The sequence below is a fragment of the Chelmon rostratus genome, chromosome 2 (assembly GCF_017976325.1).
Source record: "Chelmon rostratus isolate fCheRos1 chromosome 2, fCheRos1.pri, whole genome shotgun sequence".
Classification (NCBI taxonomy): Eukaryota; Metazoa; Chordata; class Actinopteri; order Chaetodontiformes; family Chaetodontidae; genus Chelmon; species Chelmon rostratus.
The window spans coordinates 30,010,699-30,030,052 of NC_055659.1; the positions used below are offsets into that span (position 1 = coordinate 30,010,699).

A 19,354-nucleotide genomic window follows, 5' to 3' on the forward strand; every position below is an offset into this window, starting at 1 on the left:
TGCCATTGATTGTAGCAGTCCTTGAAACACATTTAGTAAAGTAAGCCTATAAATTTGTGTCATAGTTTTAGATCTTATCTTAGAACACTTTTCTGAGGCTCAAATAATGCCATAAGTTGGGCTAGGAACTTAAACTTTAACTCTGGATATAAGCTAATGGAACCTTAAAGCTTATGAAGTGTTGACCAGAATCAACAAAGTGAACTATAGAATACTGGTCTATAGCTATAGAGCAGCAATGTTAGAGCAAAAATTATAGGTCTTGGCAGGATTTTTTTTGTGGATAAAATGTGTTAATTATGGTATATAGCCCAAGACAACGTGCAAATAGACAAAACACAAATCATGAAGAATGAAGACAAGAATTGACAGCACATGAATAAATACACTAAATACACATCAGCAGATTAAGACATTCACAGAAATGTATTGCCAATTGTAAAAGACAAATGGAAGTTTCAATAAGCACTTGTCAGAAGTGTTTGAAAATTAGCTACTGTTGTTTAAATCCTTATTGAGGGATAACAATACTAGCAGAGATACAGGCAATACATCGACCTGTATCCCATCAGTTTTTACTATTTTCTTTTGTTTTTCTCATATGTGTGTCCTAGTGGTGGAAATGTTTCCTCATTTGCTTGTGTTTTTGTCAGTTTGCTTGTATCTTCTGAACAGTTCCTATTGTTTTGGTATAATACTGAATATTTGGTACAGTGCTGTACATTTGGCGTGGTCTGTATCGGCACAGGTGTGACCTCACCATAACTTCACCAGTTAACAGGCTACAATGTACACACTAACAATGCTGGTGTCTGGTGTACAGCAGTTGCAACACCAAGCAATATTAGTAAGAAGATTTGTCTTACTGTTGACTGTGTAATAAGCCTAGACACAACTGGGTCAAAGTTTCTGGCTGAAAGCCTGCTTTTGCATGCTTCTTGAATATTCAGCAGCTGTCACTGTGTGGGTGGAGAGAGTGGGGCTATAAATGACCACAGTGTCCAGTAAAGGTGTGTTCTTGCCACAAACTGGAACTCGGGAGAGGGGAGAAGCTGTGACTAGAACCAACAACAAACTACATCAAAGTAAGTTATTATTTGTTCTTACAGTTATGGGATATTGATATGTAACCCGGTTTAATGACTGAAGTCATTGCTTCTATAGTCAACAGTTTAAATAGCCAAAGGTGTTGTATTTACAATGATACGAAGAGACAAATGGTATATCTGCACATCTGAAACAGCTGAAACCATCCACATGATTCACATTCACTGATACATTTTTGTTCATTATTGATAGGTCCTGCAGCCCAGCATTGCATCTCAGCTGAAGCACAGCCAGCGAAAATGGAAAACATGCAGGAGTTGATCCCCTTTGCCAAAGAGATGCTGAGTCAGAAACCCAGCCGCGGTTTGCTGAGGGTCTACCTGGTGGGTTCAGTGTTTGCAGTTCTGGGGACAGTCATTGGCCTGGTCGAGACCGTTTGTCACCCTTTCTCCTCTGGTGAGACGATGGATGCGGAGATGGTCCTCATGTTGGCCCGGGAGCAGAGAACTGTTCAGGCTGAGATACAGCGCAGTGTCAGGGGCCAGGAAGGGGACGAGGAGGAGCTGGATCATGAAAATGAGGTCACGATCCAGACCGTGACCCTCTCCAAGACCCAAAGACTCAGCCAACGTGGCACAGCCAATAGGCTGCATGCTTCCTAATGAGGTCAACCCCAAGTGACTTCAGATATTCATTAGGGAACTGTTCCTGTTACACCACTGAGTTGTGCAATACGTACATAGTCTGAAGCTTTATAGACAGCTAAATGAGACGTGGCTAGACTGCCTGCCATTCAGTGCTGCTTATAATGATGCCTTCAAGTGCTGTTGGAAATGTTTTTTTAGTATGATTTTATGTATTGGGCACACATGAAAGATAGTGATGGCCGACATGGAAGAGCTGAGACTATGACAGGACCACCTGCCATCATGAGAGCATGGAAATCAAGTCAGTCATACACTGTATGGTATATGTGAAGTGTACATAACCTCAGTTGGAGCAATTGTTTTGTGGTTCCCTTGGGAATAGGGTTTACTTGGAAAACAGCCCTGATGGAAAATGGATGAACACAAACCACAGAAAGCTGTAGGCTACACTTAAGAAGTAAAACTGACAAATATCTCCAATATTCATCCCTGGAGAAATCTTTCTTTATCAAACAGCAGTCTACCAGTAAATATGAATCTAGTCTAGAATGAAAACCCTGAAATAAATTCGGTGTGCTCCATAAAACCATATTTTTATTCTGCTGCTGGAACACAATGTTTGGTTTCTAAAAGAAGAGAAAAGCAGCAGACTGATTAAATTAACCTCTACAGGGTAAATTTTGTTCATATTTTCTGATCCTAAGTTTGGACTCTAGAACTTGAAATTAGGAGTTTGTGGGGAGTACCTGAAGGCAGCATCGTGTTGAGAGTCTGCCTGGCTGCTGTAAGCTGCTGTGTAGCGCCACCAGTTGTCCGGTGGGTATAATCTGCCACTCCACCAACATAGGCCTACTGTGCTCAATGAGAGGAACATTTGTTGAAAATATTATGCTCTGTGCATATGCTGTACACATGCAATGTTTTTTGTACCAATAAAGTTCATTTTATTTATTAAGTCTGGTTTCCCTCTGGTTTGACTCCTTCAAGTGTTTGCTGCACGTTTTATTAGCCTAATCAGCAAATCAAGTCCTAAGATTACGCAGGGATGAATTTATGCTTGTGAAGATAACAGTTATGATGACCACATCACTAAAACATCAGCTGTGTGAGTATGGAAGCGTTCTCGAGGTGGCATTTTTACTAGCAGCAAGATTTCTTATTGTGTGTTTTTTCAAGATACTCACACTCAAACGTTGGTTTTAAGATAAGTAAAGTAATTATTCAATGGTGGTATTTATACTCACATTCACACCAGCAGCCTCGCGGAGAACTCCGGCCAGACCGCTAATGAGCCTGTAGCCAATGACTGCAGTCTCTGCTAACAGTCATAAAGAGACATAGATCCATGTTTATATACACAGGTCTCCTCCATGAAACGTCTGTATCCTCACTGCGCTGCATTGATATCAACGATGATGAACTGGTCGTGGGTCACATCTCCAGTCCAGACACTCTTCCTCTCCTTGCAGTTGTCATGCATTAGTTCTGTGTTGTCTGTGTTAGCTGTGTAGTCGCTGAGGCTGCTTTGACAGACAGTATGTTGGTGTTCAAGTTTCCGTCTGCTGTGGTGTAAAACACATTCAAACTAGTATGACTGTATGTGTCAGGCCAGCAAATCTACTACCATACATATCATCATTCCTTTCAATGATGTTGGATTAAAAACATCATCTGGCAAAAAGCGTCTTATATCCATTTTTGTCTTGGAAGACAGACAGTGTTGTGGGAAATATGATGACTATGATCAGATCATTAGTGTATGCAACTTTGGGGGCTAAATTGTGATTCTTCTTCTATTATAGAAATGAAATGTTGACTTGATTGTGCTTTGAAGTTGTTTGGGCTGATACAGGCTGCAGGCTGCTTTCTGTTGGACACAACTCCAAACAATGAACTTTGATACAACAATAAAGCATGTTACCCCTCCTGCCACAGCGGTCAAAAACTGTATTGCTGCTCTGTCCAGCAACACCTGTCACTTGGATGAAGGTTCCTACCTATGTATGACAATGACCCCACAGCATAGTGACCCCTACTGGCCCAATTAGTGTCTTGCATTTGCCTTGACAAACTTCTACTGTTTTGGTCGCTGTACTGTTCTGGTCATGTAATGTTTCAGTATGGTATCTGATGTCTGTTTCCAGTTGTTGCATGTGTGGTTTTTTCAGTCCATTTGCATATTGTCATATTTTTCATGTAAAATAAGAGGTTCAAAATAAACATCTTTTGCAGCCAGTATCACTCTTATCATAATTCTTCTTACTCTAAATGAATAATTGAACAGATCTCAGTTCATAGTGCAAAACACACATTTCACAGCAATATTTCTGAATCTTGAAAGAACCTGGTTTACAGGATAAATGATATGTGATTATTGTTTTGTTGGTCACACAACGACTTCCACTTCATATTTTCAGATGTAGTTTAGCAGGAGGAGTTGTGGGCCTGTGGAAAAGTCTCCTACCTGTGACCTTAGGTTACATTTAAAGTGTGGTTTTACACCAAACATGCCACTACCTTGCATTAAATTCAAAAGACCAGAAGGTGTTGCATCAAAGAAAACTGCATTCTTTAGGAGTCACTGAAATTCCATATTTCTCAAGAGATTCTGAGATTCGGTAACTCCATTTCCATCCCAGCAATTGTATCACCATCACTAGCCATTAGTCATTTTCAACCAATCTATCAATAGGCACTTTTTTAAAATTGAAAATCTTAATTTTTCAAAAGTAAACATTTATGGTGAGATAAATTGTGTATGTAAATAATTAACTGGGACAAGATTACTTGTTTATGGCAGACAGTTAAATGGAGTCTTGCTTATATCAAAATTGCAATGCAAGAGGAATTCAGTAAAACTGCTTTTTCAAAAAGAAGTTCTGGAATAATGTGCCATAGTTTGTCTTTTCCTTGGACATCATTTTTTACATGTTACATTTTACACATTGATTGCTTGTTGTCTGAATGGTGCCTAACTAACTAAAGGAATTGCCATTATCCCCTTTCCTTTGGTAAAGGATGGTCCACTGTATTCTCTGCTAAAGGAACTAAGAAAGGAAGCACTTTTCCTGAGTATTCAGAGAATTCCAACAGCTCTTATCCTGGCTGCTACTTAGATACTTGCATTTCAGACTCTTTCCATATAGAGCAGATCCAGACCAATACTCGTTGTTGTACAGTCGCCCTGCCATTCCCTCATGAGCAACTGTGAAATAAAATGTGTGCAAACTTCCTGTCTCCAAAGAGGGTGTGGTTGCTTGTTCCCCCTCATCCTTATTGGGCTTACTAATGGCCTATTGCTTGTCCATGCCAAAACACTATGTACAGTGCACATTTTTATCTGTTAGCATAATGTGCTCTCTCCAGATCACATGAGAATGTGTTGCTGAGGCAGAGATGGGTCTCAAGTTCATTTTCTCCAAGTCCAGTTTTAGTGTCAGAATGACAAGTATTTACATCTGATTCCCATGATTCCCAGTGGAAGCTGCAAGTCTTCTAAAGAGGCGAGTCAGTGGCGACACAGCACATGACGCAGATACAGGAAATGACTCTTCAGTGGGCCGTCTTGGTTTCTGAGCAGTCTCTGACGCAACCAAACTATTGGGCGCATGGGGCAAACCCCGCCGGCGGTCTGGGATAGGGATAGTGGGAGTAGGTTTTAATGTTCAGAAATCCAGTGGGAGCAGGTGCTAGCAAGATCTAGAAAACAGTCCCATGCAGGATTCTAGATTGTAACATGAAAACACCTGTATCTGAAAAGCTCAACTTTAGGTGAGTCAGTATTGCAGAGAAATGTAGGCCAACACCATGAGGACAAAGGAACACCACAAGCAACTCTGCAAAAAGCTGAATGAAAAGCCCAAATCAGGGAAGTGCTGAGTGGAGATGAGTGAAGCTGATAAAAACAGACTCAAGGCCGGTGATGGCCCTTGAACTCCTCAGTTAGGAAGCAAACATGCGCACACACAAACGCACCCACTTAGATTTTCTTTTAGTCACATTCACCAAACCCCTCAAGAGAGCCAACCCACCTGCCCGACAGACAAAATATATGTTAATCAACACCTGCAGCCAATCCCACATGCAAATCACCAACTTTATGCATCACAGCAGCATGAATATGAGCACAGCTGTCAGGATCATGCTGTGATCCAACAGGCTGATCCTGCTCCTGGAGCAGATCCTGTCAGAACTGCTCTTTCTCCCACACACACTGATGGGAAGGTTTACATTAATAACTGTCCAGATTGTTACACATTTGCTCTTCATTGTTGAACAAGAACAAAACAGGTAATCCTTCATCAGAGACATTAAGTCTTCCTCTTGTTCTCTCGCTCTTTTCCCTTCATATTGTAACAGTGAATTTGAACAGAACATCTGTCCACATGTGGAGGACTCTCTGTTTTTAGCTGTTTGGCTGTGCTGTGTAGAGAAAAAATGGAGGTCACAGTTTCAGGATTTAAACTGTTGCTCTCTGAGCAGCATCAGCAGAGGACAGTGAGCTTGGATACAGCGCCTGTGTGCACAGCTGCAGCAGCAAGTATGAGAATGTCTTTTAGAGAGAGTGAGACAGACAAAAACAATGTGATCAAATAGAGACTTAAGATTGGACAACAGCATATTACCCAGCACTCATCATTGCTGCACTGTCTATAGCTACGCCCCTGCTCGAGGCTGTAACTGATGCTAGAGTTGTATCTACTACATATGTACACCCTGAGAAAAGCTTGTTTTCTTAAGCTTTTCACTTCCACTCAGGCTCTCCTCACAACCAGTAAATCCATTATCAGTGAGCTCCAGTCGAGCACCCACTTTAGGTGGTATGGTTATGGTAAGTGTGTTTAATTGGCCCTGTGTGTTAACCTGAGATAGGCCTTCTTGCTAAAATAGACTCTAGTGTTGACTATAGGCCCCGGACCCCTGCTGTTTTGATGCCTGACTGCAGGTTTTATAGGGTCACAGGACGGTTCGGCTGAGTCACGAACTGATCCAGCAGCATGGCTCACTGAGATACCACAGCAACAATGGGACAATGCTGCCTGACCTGTGAACACACATGAGTGGGAGGCCAACCGTCCCCTGAGTCAACATGATTCTCTCTGGTCTAAGAATAACATGGCCGGTGTGAGGGCTGAGATTGATAACCTTTAAATCTCTGAGCACAGTTGACCTAAACTGAGTGTGAGCCCCCTGCAGCACTTGTGTGAATCAGCACATTCTCTGAAACAGTAATGCAATGTTAAACTCAACAAAAAAAAAAAAAAAGAAAATATGATGACATTTCCAGACAACTTTTTGTAAAGAAAGCATCACTTTCAACAAGCCTTGAACCCCTAGTAGAGTTCAGAGGGTTAAATAGGAATCAAATAGTTGATTACAGAGAGTCAAAGTCAAAGTCAACTTCATGAGCTCACAAATAAAGAAAGGGGTACAAAGCTACTGAAAAGTGCTACAAATATATACATAATATGTTATAGCCTCTTTATATAAAGTGGCTGGTGCTGGATAAGCCAAATCAAAGTGACAAGGGGGGAATTTGTCTTGAAAGGTTGCCAGTGGATACCAGAGGTAAAACACACGCTGACTCTTTCAAACCCTCCCCAGTGTCAACCAGGCAGCCTCTGAGACAGATAAAGGACAACAGGCTGCACAGTGCTGCAGACCAGGATGTGGCTACATGCTGGTCTGCAGCATCCTGGATTGTGAGCTTAAAGCCGTCATGTGTGGCACAGTCATTTGACTTGTTTCCAGAAAGTTAAAATAACAGCTTAAACTGTTCAAAACTTTCCTTAAAGTGGGACAAATGAGATAAACTGATGCGTGGACATGATGTGTAGAATATTTCCCTTTTCATGGGGCAGCAAAGGTACAGTGCATTGGAATACATCACTCAGTGTAAGAAGTGTTTAGCTTCAATGATGTGTGTGTGACACTGTCATACACTGGGAACATTTGTGGGGGAAAAGTAGGTATTAAGAAACAACAGAGCATCTCCAATTTGCAGCATTTATTAAAACATTGCAATAACAACAAGATAAGGCTGACACTGAGACAACTGCACTGCTAATCTCTATGTGCTGACTAGTCCAACAGAGCAGGCTTGAAGTTTTTAGAATAGAAAATGGTCTTATTTCTGATCATAATTTCTCATCACACCAGATCTTCATTATTTACATTATGCTGCAGTTTGGTGAAAACACCTCATGTTCATTTTCTGCTTGAATGGAAGATTTCATGAATTGCAGGTAAAACATGATAAATGTTTTACCTACCTGTGAATATCATCACACTTTATTCCTTTCCATCAAATCATTCAAACTCTTTCATTTCCTTTCATTAAAAAAGAACCCCTTTTAAAGCTGAATTATTTTTTTTTGTGGGGAAAGTGGAAACACTGCGAACACAACACTGACACATATGACCATATCAAGTTATTGTGGCGACCTGGTTAGCAAACAGTTGCCTATTTACACATCCATCAGAGACAGAGCCACCAGATGAATGCGGGTCCTATTTTAACTCTGTTTTCCCTCTGTTTTGGTCTACATCAACTCCTGAAAGAAATATCTGGCTCTTAGCTACTAAATGTTCTGCAGCTAGTCGCTGACTGTGTCTGAATGCTGAGCAGGTGGTGCACAGTGGTGTTTTAAAGCTTTTCTCCAACTGCCTGCTGCTGTAGCTTGAAATTAAAGAAAACCAAACCAATGAGCTGAAAGAGTTTAAAAACTGTAGATGGGACCTGCGAAGTTGGTTGATAATGATCATTCCCAGTGACCTCTCTCCCTTTACACATTTGAGCCATAGTTCCCAAATCATTGTCTAGTGAAGCTTTAAAACCTGGATGACATTTCTTTGACAATCTGAATTGAATCATTTTCCAAAGATTTTCCCAGTGTTTATACACAATTAGCCTGTGACAGTGTGAGTCATCAATTATATTATATGAGGAAATTGTTAAATGCTCATTAAATGCAAGCTTACATTAGAATGAGAGATCAGTCTTGTTAGCAAGAACATCCAGCTGGAGCGCTGACATTCTCCAAAGAGTAATGAACCTGCACGTCTGAGTGAGCGCGAGTTGAGTGGATCTGTATTGTACTTGGGCTGATGGGGGCACAGATGCACATGTCTTCCTGTACAGTCTCAGCAGAAAGCAAGACAGACAAAGAAGTCTGCATACTTTATTGTGCAGCAGCCTGGCAACCTGGAGGTCAGAAACACACTGTTTGTTTAAGCATAAGGCCTTATGCCTTACCAAGGACACAAATCAAAATCCCTAAAAAGACAGTACATGGGGCTCTGTGTAATGTAGTTACACAATACTGACGGAGGAAAGGTTATGGAGCTACTCCATCTAGAGGACGCCACAAAGAAAGTTTGACCGGTGGACACATGAACACAAGTTGCCCCTCATATGGATCATCAATCTGGGTAAAAGCAGGAGAAGGGGGGGTTGAGTCTGCTGTACTCTTTAGTGTATATGAATTCCGGGAGAGAACAGAGCAAGGAAGTCATCAACCCCACATTAAATTTACCTTACGGCAGTGTATAATGTGTATAATCTCCTGGATTGCTTAGTTCACACCCTCATTTTCATTTCTCTTCGCAAAGGAATTTATGATTCTAACAAACAAGTTATTACACTAAAAGTACGTAGACACCCTGTCCACATACTTATGTCTACTTTTTTCTGGGTCTCCTGCTCCTGATTTTTGATGTTGTACAGCGATTGATGATTTAAGTTGGTTAATTAGCAAGAACTTCTTTTTTAATACATCAAAGGTTTATTTTGTGCACGCAACAGCATGTTGAAGTCCATACTTAATTACCACAAAGTTGTTTCCCTAAAAACTGGATGACTTTGTGCTCCACTATCCAGACTTCACACTGGACTGCTGGGAGGAGAGTGAAAAGTTTGAAGGAATTTCTCAAAGGGAGAACAGCTGCTGTCACCAGGTGGGCCACTTTGCAGTTCTGGGGCTGTTTCCTCAGCATGTGTCCATGGAAAACTTCTGGCCAAAGCTGTGGAGTGGAGGAGTAGTTTCACTGCAGGACTACACTGTTACTTCTAAGAAAAGCGCATTTATAAGAAAGGAACAAATATATGACTAAAACAACTTGACACTTTATTGTCCTTTCTGAAAACTGGCCAAGCATTAAAGGCTGCACTTGTCAAACTTCACACACAGTCTCTTTAACAGAAGGTGCTGCCATCAAAATTTGTAACAACAGGCTGTGAACACAAATGCTTCTTAAATGATCCCAAGAGCCTTAATTCTATCCTTTCAGATATATTCATGCTTTTCATACAATCCATAGTCACGCTGTACCCTGCTTTACCTCCTCATAACAACATAAACACAGCATCACCTGCATCATCGCAATTAAAACATGCAAACCACCGTTTAACCCCAACCGTTCAGCTCCGCTCAGGTCCATACTGGACCCCATCAGTCCAGTTGCACTGCCTAATGCAGTAACTGTTCATGTTCACCACTGATCCCAGCTCAGCATGCTGTACCCACGTCCCTCTATGCCAGGGCTGACCACCAGAACACACCCTGTGCTCTAAACAACTGCCATTGTAACATTTTCATCGGCACTGTTGGTGGCGGCGGCTGCGCTTGTCGAGGTCACGTTGATGGGCGTGTGTGGCGTGACTTTGGCCAGTCGGTGCTCCTTGCTGTGTGTGCAGCTGTGGGTGCAGACGTGGCAGGAGGCGCAGGCCGAGTTGCAGCAGGGTAAGAAGCGACAGATGCTGACACGCCACAGGAACCAGCCAGGTGACCAGCAGCACCAGCAGAGCACCACGCTACCCGCCACCACACCCAGGAGGATGTAGAGCACCAACAGGGACAGGGAGACTGGGGAGTCTGGGGATAAGAGGGGAAAAATACAATTCTCTTTATTCACATGGCAGCTGAAGTTATAATACAGGTGGAAAACTCTTCCTGTGTAAAGAACTGCACAGACTTTTCCCACATGTAAGTGGATTCAACAAACTACTTTTGAGTTCTTCAGTTTGTACACAACCACACAAGCTGCAACATGTTGAGGATGGCTCACACACCATTCACCACTGAAATGGCTGTTGTATGTGCCAGGGATCAAAGCTTGCCGGGACCTCTCCTCCTCTGTGTTTGCCTTACTTTGGCTCCCTCTCTGCTCTGCCTTCCTACTGTCTAAATAAGAGAAATCCATGGGAAAGGCCTTAGCGCCTTCTCACATTTTACAACATCATTCTCTAAAGAGCCTTGGCAGCACTGGCCTGAGCAGGGGCTCAGCAGGGGGGCTCACCAGCTTCAAACACAAGGATGTCCTGATGATGGAAATCAGAATCTTATACAAGCTCATTAAGCACCAACGGTGGAAATGTGATCTCCTGAAAATAGTCCCCACAAAATACATTGGCAAAAACTACATTTAGATTTACATAAAAATGTATGTCTTCAGTAGGGACCAGTGGGCTGGGGGCTGAGAGCCACAGATGGTAGTAAGTCAGGACGTATACAGAGATGGACTAGCACATTGTTAGTTTTGGTGACAGGAACAAAAATGTACAATATCACAGCCCAATTCCAAAGCCAACGTCCCTGTCTGCCTGGCCTCGGCTTTACATGTCAAAGTATCCTTGGACAAGACGCTGAACCCCAAGTCCAAGGGTGAGTGTGTTAATGCTCGCAATGAGCATTTGGCCTAGCTACCATGTGTGAATGGGCGAATGCAGGCTTATGTTGTAAAGTGCTTTGAGTGGTCAGCAGACCAGAAAAGACTAGAAAAGTGCTGTACATCTACCACGTGTGTTACACAACACAGTCAAGACAGTATGACAGCATTATCCACTTTGGACTGTCTGGTTCTCTCTGGTTCTCCCTTCAAAGGTCAAAGGACAACACAGTAACTATGGACAGACAGTCTCTAAACATCACTAATCCAGCATTTTGGGAAATACATCTTGCTGTCTTACTAACAGTTAGAAAACACATGTGATTTTGTGAACATGTCATATCAGACCTGTCTGATCATCTTGACGCAGATGTTGTGCATAGTCTGTAGTGGTTGGCTGCAACAGTCATTAAAGCTACTGACTGTGCAGCAAAGTAAGCATGCATATTAATGTGCCTGGAGCCCTCAAACTGTTTAGACTTCCAATATTTACACTCACAGAAATTAAACAAATTCAACCGAGGCCATCAATGAATGAAGCGGTCTGTATGTTCATCCAGCCTGTGGCCCCTCCCTGTGGGCATTGAAATGGATCTCAGCTAATAAACAGCTGGCGATTTGCACGGCAAGCCAATGTGAATGGCTTTCTCCCACTCTGAGCTGAAAAGTCGGAACAGAAGAAAAGCTGTTTTCTTATGCCAGACTTGGCCGGGTCTTAAAAGCCCTGAGAAGCTGACAGGCCGGCCCAGGCAGTTTCTATTTGCACCTCTGACGCTGGAATAGAGACAGATCACTCAAAAGGCTGCTCGCTGCCGTGAGAATCGATCACCATTTATTGGTTTACGAGTCTTTAGGTGAAATTAACAACTCAATGGTCACTGCCATTAGTTTTATGCTCAGTCATCAGGACTCTTTGCATCCAAATGGGCACTTAATTAATTTGTTTACCAAGCAACCAACTGCAGGACATAAGCATAGAGGATTACACATTCCTGTTGGTGGAGAGCATTTCAAGCTGCTGGACGAATAATTATCTTGTACTTACACAATGGTCACTCACCTGTTACTGACTCATGACTGGGAGCGCTGCCTGGAATGCCACAGTTCATATGCGAAGGAATCGGCACTGTGGGTGGATTCACAAATGGTGGTGGTGGGGTTGTTATTGCCAGTGGAGGTTCAGGAAGTAAAAGCTGACCTGCTGATGAAGGACAAAATTGGCTCAAACTGGGTTAACTGTGAGATTTTGAACGTGCTGTAATAAATTCGTGGAGATGCTGGTGCGTCACCTCATCACGCAACTGACCTTTACAACCTGTCGTCAGGTTCTCCTCCAAGTCGCTCCCATCACCACAGTTGTCAATGCCTTTATCATCGCACACCAGACCGAGTGGGATACACTTCCCATTCCTGCAGGTGAAATAGGGCTCACTGCTACACTCTGATTGGTTAAAACCTGAAAAGGAAGACAACAATTGAGGGATCAGGGCAAGACAGGAAGGATCTGAGTCAGCCATAAAAACCTTACAGCTTGAGTGGAGTCTCTTTGATTGAGATTTTAATGCAATAATGCTGTCAGAGCTAAACCACTGTGCATGTCTTGGTTTGAAGAGATGCAAAATGTAACCTCATATTGAGTATAGGGTTGAGTGTGAATATGAAAAAGGATAAGTGGAAGTTGACGTTTTTATAACAACAGAAATAACTAAAGAAGAAGAAAGATTTCTTTCTAAACAAAGAGATACTACAGCAGTGGACTCCTTCTTAATGCAGGCCCAGGCACAGTGTTTGATGGAACAGTCCTTCAAGCTTTGCACTTTCATGTAGGTTTGACTAAAATCTAAAAATCTAATAGATTACAAAATTATGAAAAGAAAACCTTCGCCACAGCCTGCACACATCCTGTAACAAGACATTAATCAAGCATTCCTCGATGTATTTGTGATCTATTTTAGGTCTATTTGTATTCAGTAAATCTGGAATTAGAAAATATTTATTTGATATTTAATGTTAATTTGCAAACATAAAACAAACATAATTTTAATAAACAAACTCTTAATAAACACACTCTCAGTGTGGAGGTAATTAAAGGCACGTAATCAATACTGAAGTTTCATGCACCACTTTCAGTAGCTTTGACTGGTAAAACTAACCTGCTCATGTGTTAAACTGGCTACAAACACACTTGGATGGATGATGATTGAACATGATTGAAGGTACCATTTGTTAAGCAGCTATTATAGGAGGGTGATAATGCACTGCAAGATGTTTGGTTATATACAATACTGGACCTCTTCATTATTTTCTCATTTCATTATACTATCATACATTTCTGTTGATACTTGCGATCAAAGTGCCTGTCAGACACTAAGCATCTGTGGGATGGATGGTCATGTCTGTGTCGTTCTTACCCAGTCTGAAGGAGGTGAAGTCCCCCACAAAGTCGACTCTGGGCTGAGTCCCCCGGGTCACCAGCCTCAGGGTCAGGTAGTTTCCTGTGGATAGCACTGGCCGGGGCGGGCTCTTCCCACAAAGAGGAGGCCCGAGGGGAGGCGAGCTCCTGTCCCGTCCGTCATAGAACTGAACGTATGAGCCGGCATGACACGGGTCCCCCGAGCTTTCACCAGAGGTGGGCTCCAGTCTGGGGTTGAGAGGTGCGGAGCCACGAGGGGACTCTGGGAAGGCAGGGGCCGGGCTCAGAGGGGCCACTCGTAGCAAACTGTAGACCAGGAAGAAGCGGAAGTGGAACTGGACCTTGTCTTTAGGGGAGCTTGCCTGCATGGTGAGGTGACAGTCGGTCCCCATGGTCACAAAGTAGTACTTCTTGGATTCCTGGTGTGAGTTGACGATCATGCCATCACCACGGATTGTCTGGCCGCAGAAGTCCACCACGTTGACTGACAAGGAAAAGACATATGAGACAGAATCCTCATAGACAAACTGACACATGGAGCATTTCTGGAATGATCTCCAAACGGATAACTGTGTATGTTTGACTGTTTTTCATATAGTACTGAATTACTGATCACCAAGGCAACACTGCATCTTTATTCTCTGCACAGTACAGAACCCTGTTTCACAGATAATTAGACATTCCCGTTATGAACAAGAGAAAACACTGTCTGATGTGTCAAGATAACACGGAAATTAATATACTGGCCTTCCTTAGATAAATCATTATCTCTGTCTCTGTCTATATCTGTCATTTATAAAAGCTGAAAAGCTTCCTCCACTTACATCTTTGTAGAACAGGGAGTTGCAGAGCCTGATGGGATATAACTGAACACAATATAACATTTACAAACCTAGAGATCCAACTCCGTAATTGTAAAATGATTCATACAGAATATGCAACACCCTACGAAAGATTCCATATGAAACCACAATCCACCTGCTTTGTCATCTACGTACACTACAAGAATGTTTCTTCACTTGTTCAAATCCTGAATTACTCTCTTGAGCGCTATTTTCTTTGGATTAAAAAAATTCTGAGCATAGTAAATCTGGAATGCGTGACGAGTGTGAATACTGTTTGATCTTCCACGGTTAGGCACGGCATTCCTTCTTCAGCAACCTACATTTTATATGTCAGAGGAACCACAGATCATGGACTGCTGTGGAGGACAAGAACGTACTGGTCTGCAATGGTTTGGTTTAAATGGACACCTCCTTGATGTTTCCTGCTTTCTCTCTAGACCTTGTCATGTTTGTTGGTGTTGTGTGGCGTCTTCTGTTTGTTGTCCTGTTTATTCTAATCAGTTATCAATGTTAAAGGATGCGAGGGTGCCTGGACGCTTGAGCAGGCTGAGTTAGAGAAATCAAGCAGATTTCTTCCAAAGTTTCAGCCACTTTATTCCCTCATTTTATTACGATCCCTCCACTGCAGCTCAATGAGGAAACTCACTCAATAATCAGGAAATATAATAGTAAAAATCAAGAATTAAAGACGTAAAGCTAGTCCACTTGTCCTTGACTTTCACCTATACCACGACCTGGATGACGGAGGGTCTTCACAGAAATCTAAATGTGTGCTTAATGAGGGCGCCTACATTAAAAAGTCCAGCGATGCTATCGATGAAGCTGACCGTTATTTTGTATTCAGCACACACACAACTTACACTCATCAAACCTGCTAAACCTGGTCTGCTTATTCAGCCATGTGATCAGCGTGCTGATCATTTGAGAAGCAGCTCACTGCTCATGTACAGGCAGATCCGGCTCCAGCAGCCCCCACCTAAACAACCACCACCCCCCGCCTCTGGGCTGCAGGCCAAATAATGAGAAAATTTACGACCACCCCTGGAGTTTATTAGCTCTGTTTCCCTGGGAGACAACTAGATCCTCCTGCATTGACCTCCAGGAATGTCCCAAAGCCCAGGAGCCCCTGTTGGTGGGAAACAACTCATCCCCTCTGCACCTCATTAGTAAATACAAAGCCTAAGGGGACATTGTCCAAAACACGGGTGACCAGAGGACACCGAGTGCCCAGTAAAGATTTTGCAGGCTGAAAATCTTTTTATATACTATTGTTGTAAATGAAGCCTATTTAAGAACGCAGATCCAGAGGGCAGGTGAGGGCCAAGGTGACACACTGTAGTGGGAAATGTCTCTGAGACAGCACTGTGTGAATGGGCAGCAGCCTCACTGTCCATCCATGCGTTATCCTAACACTGGTGACTCAACACGGCTTCCATTTAATCACTTCAGTCCTTCAGAATGCAAATGAATAAATTGTTCTGAAGGGGCAACAGCAGGGGTGGGATGTGGAAAAAAATCTTGTATCACATCATACACAACATCACTATAGCAACGCGTATCATGTTATGTATGTTTTCTGAACATTTTTGAAATTGTATATCAACAAAAAACAAATTAAAAATGACAAATCCCTAAAAAAATAACTAACATCATCACAGGGATGCAGCATTTTAAAAAATTTACTACACAGTACTTTTCACTGATTTGCAACATCACTCTCGATGGTCTCACACAAGACAGACATCAAGTGAGGCCTACCTCAATATAAACACCACAGAAACACTGTGATGGCTGACGAGTTTCTATGATCTCACTGTGTCGATTACCTAGGTGGATCCACTGGATTATGTAATAATAATAATAATAATAATAATTGCTTTATCTTTTATTAAACAACTAAAAGAAGAGTTCATTTCAGCAGAGGTTTAAAGGACTATACCATTGGTTTTGCATGTTTCAGCTCCTTTACTACAGATCACTGAGCTGTATCACAGCTTTGCAAACCATGCTGTTTTACAAATTCACATGTATTTCATCTGCTCTTCCAAGAGTCCTTTGGTTTCTATGAATTTGTTTGATATGAATATGAATATAAGAACGTAGTTGTGTGATCCATCATAGTGAGCGCCGAGCCTGCTTTCTTTTTTTCCAATGCAGAGAAGAACTGCATTAGAGTCCCATGACCTAATGTGACATTAATGCAGACTTAACGGGATGGACCACTCACGCAAGTTGAAGTAAGTAAACTGATTTTTATGTCACACAGAAAAAGAACAGGAGCCAGTGGCTGTGTGGAACTACAGAAAAATACATCAAAGAGACCGTGCATTCAAAACGGCCAGCAAAAATGTGAAGCATACATGATTTCTGGTGAACACACTAGTACGGCCCTTTAAACAAAAGACGGCAGCAGCTACACGTCAGCACAGTACAGTAGAGCAAGTCACACAGTAATGTGTATGATGTGGACAATAAAACTGATAACAAGCATTTTAATGTGTATTTCTTGTTTTTGCTTTCCTCATTACCACAATTGTACTACTTCTACATTCACTACTAGGTGGGTGCAGAAATGATCATGTTGCAATATCACAGTATGCAAATATTCATTCAGTGTTCAATATGAATTGTAAAAAGTTCAACTCATATACAGCCCAATGTATCAAACGTATTTCGAGTTTTACTAGAATAAAATGACTTTTTACTGCTATTCTCCACAAAGCATGTGCACTGACAGAAGAACTCACAATGACAGATTCAGATAAAATCCTTATGGACTTGATAATTAATTAGATTGACTTTTAGTCAACATAGGCGAACACATGCTGTGGCTACTAATGTTGCTGTTATTCTAAAACTACAGCCTGGATCCCAAAAGTGAAACAGAAAACAGAGTGTGGTCATCGGTGCTGATCCTTTTAGACATCCACTCAATGAAAACACTGCAAACACTATATATTTAATATTTGCCTCATCAACCTGATAGATTTTTGTAAATATCTGCTTATTCTGGAGGCAGCAACACGTTTGAAATAAGTTGTAACAGGAGCAACAAAAAACTCCAAAAACACCTGTTTGGACCATTCCACAGGTAAACAGGCTGATTGGTAACAGGTGATAGCATCATGATTGGGTATAAGTGAGGATGGTGCGAGGCTCACCACTGTGTGAACACATGGCTGCATGAAGGATTTTACGACATGGGCTCAGGAACTTTGTCAAACACCTTGTTCGCACTTGACTCCATTCTGGTGTTATTTAGGTTTAGTTTTTGGCACAAACACTCTGTGCTGCTGTTGTCTGGCTCTGAAACAATGACTCCCTCACTGGTGCGTCTCTTTCATCACGATCCACACGCCATCGATCAGTGTGAGAAGTGTCCGGTGCTTCATGTCTTACCGGTCTCGATGGCCGAGCAGCGCAGAGTCATGAAGTGGAGCAGGAGGAGCAGCCTGAGCAGACGCTGCCAGCAGCTCTCCACCTCCACCTCCATCATCCAGGCTGAGAGGAAGAGTCCTGTCCGGTCAGCTCACAGAGGAGACATCCCATCAGCCATCATGTGCGGTCACTGGAGAGAAAGCTTCAGCTGGAGCCAGCCGGCGTCACCTCCACTCTGCTTTTCATCATAAACACTCCGCTTTTTATTCCAGGCGAACCTCCTCCCGGGCCCGTCCGTTCACGTGTCCCGTCATCACCATGACAACGTCCAACCAATCAGATGTCAAGCCAGGGAGGAAAACGCTCCTGATGTAGACTTTTACAACTTTTCCAGGTCAAGTCAGCTTCTGTCAACTCTGCTGCTTCTTCCTTTGTTTTCTCTTTCTAGCTGCTGCTCTTTAAAAAGACTCCATGGAAGTAAGCTGAACATATTCAAAGCTAAAACTGTGTACGAACAAACCTTTCCAGCATCAGCAGCCATCAGATGGCCGTGCTGCAGGAGTGGCTGCAGGCTCCAGTCCAGGAACCCTCCAGCACCAGGTGACGGTCTGTCTGTCATTTGTGATATGATGCTGACACATCCCACCCTGTTTTCACGGTTTCTATGCTTTTCTTTGTTTTATGTCATTCATTCATTGTTTTGGTCTTTTTATGGGATGTGTTAACAATTAGAAAAGCATAGATTATTCAGTTATTACCATTTAAGTCATGCTGATTTGTTATTTTCAAAACTAAAACCTCTGCACTTGAGAGACTGCAGCTGGCTTTGTGAGGCCTCTCCACTGCATTTCGGTCAGATTTGGAGGGAAACCGGAAACAACTCAAGTTTGTGTCTAACAGATGACTGAAACAATGATGGAAACTGTTTATGTGTAAAATAATCTTTAATAAATGCAAGAATGCCACGGTCCAATAGTGGGAGGCAAGAGGACTGATATCAAAATGCAGTTGAATTTTGAAACTTTAGCCTTGAATTTGAAGTGAGGCACTGATGATAAGAGGGAGTGAATGTTCAGACGACCACAAGCTCACATCTGACCATCTGTCTTCCTCTGAAAGATGCCCCACATACAAAGATGCACTCCAACACAGGGGTTAGTGCGGCATTCCTATGAACAAATTCAACTAGAAGAGTCAATGTCCTGCAGAGAACGCATGACTGCGTCTGCTCTGGAAAAGTCAGGAATAATAATGGAAGATGTGCAGGATGTGGACCCTACGCTTGAAGCTGAATCTATTTAATGAAGATTCAGCTGGATGTCACTGTTCACTCTTTGCCTGTCAGCTTAGCACTGAAC

The 19,354-nt window shown here is 42.4% G+C and overlaps 2 protein-coding genes across 2 annotated transcripts; one reads left to right on the top strand and one right to left on the bottom strand.

The window, feature by feature from the left end:
• The first annotated feature begins 1,016 nt into the window (after window positions 1–1,016).
• On the top strand, window positions 1,017–2,643 carry LOC121622674 (G0/G1 switch protein 2-like). Its single transcript, XM_041959558.1, has 2 exons — window positions 1,017–1,085; window positions 1,300–2,643. The coding sequence occupies exon 2, from the start codon at window positions 1,347–1,349 to the stop codon at window positions 1,707–1,709; it is 363 nt and encodes a 120-aa protein (XP_041815492.1). The 5' UTR covers window positions 1,017–1,085; window positions 1,300–1,346; the 3' UTR covers window positions 1,710–2,643.
• A 7,619-nt stretch (window positions 2,644–10,262) lies between these two features.
• Window positions 10,263–14,309, bottom strand: ldlrad2 (low density lipoprotein receptor class A domain containing 2). Its single transcript, XM_041946589.1, has 5 exons — window positions 13,772–14,309; window positions 13,647–13,651; window positions 12,667–12,799; window positions 12,421–12,558; window positions 10,263–10,567 (listed from the first exon to the last, which is right to left on the bottom strand). The coding sequence occupies exons 1-5, from the start codon at window positions 14,307–14,309 to the stop codon at window positions 10,263–10,265; spliced, it is 1,119 nt and encodes a 372-aa protein (XP_041802523.1).
• Between the last annotated feature and the right edge of the window lie 5,045 nt (window positions 14,310–19,354).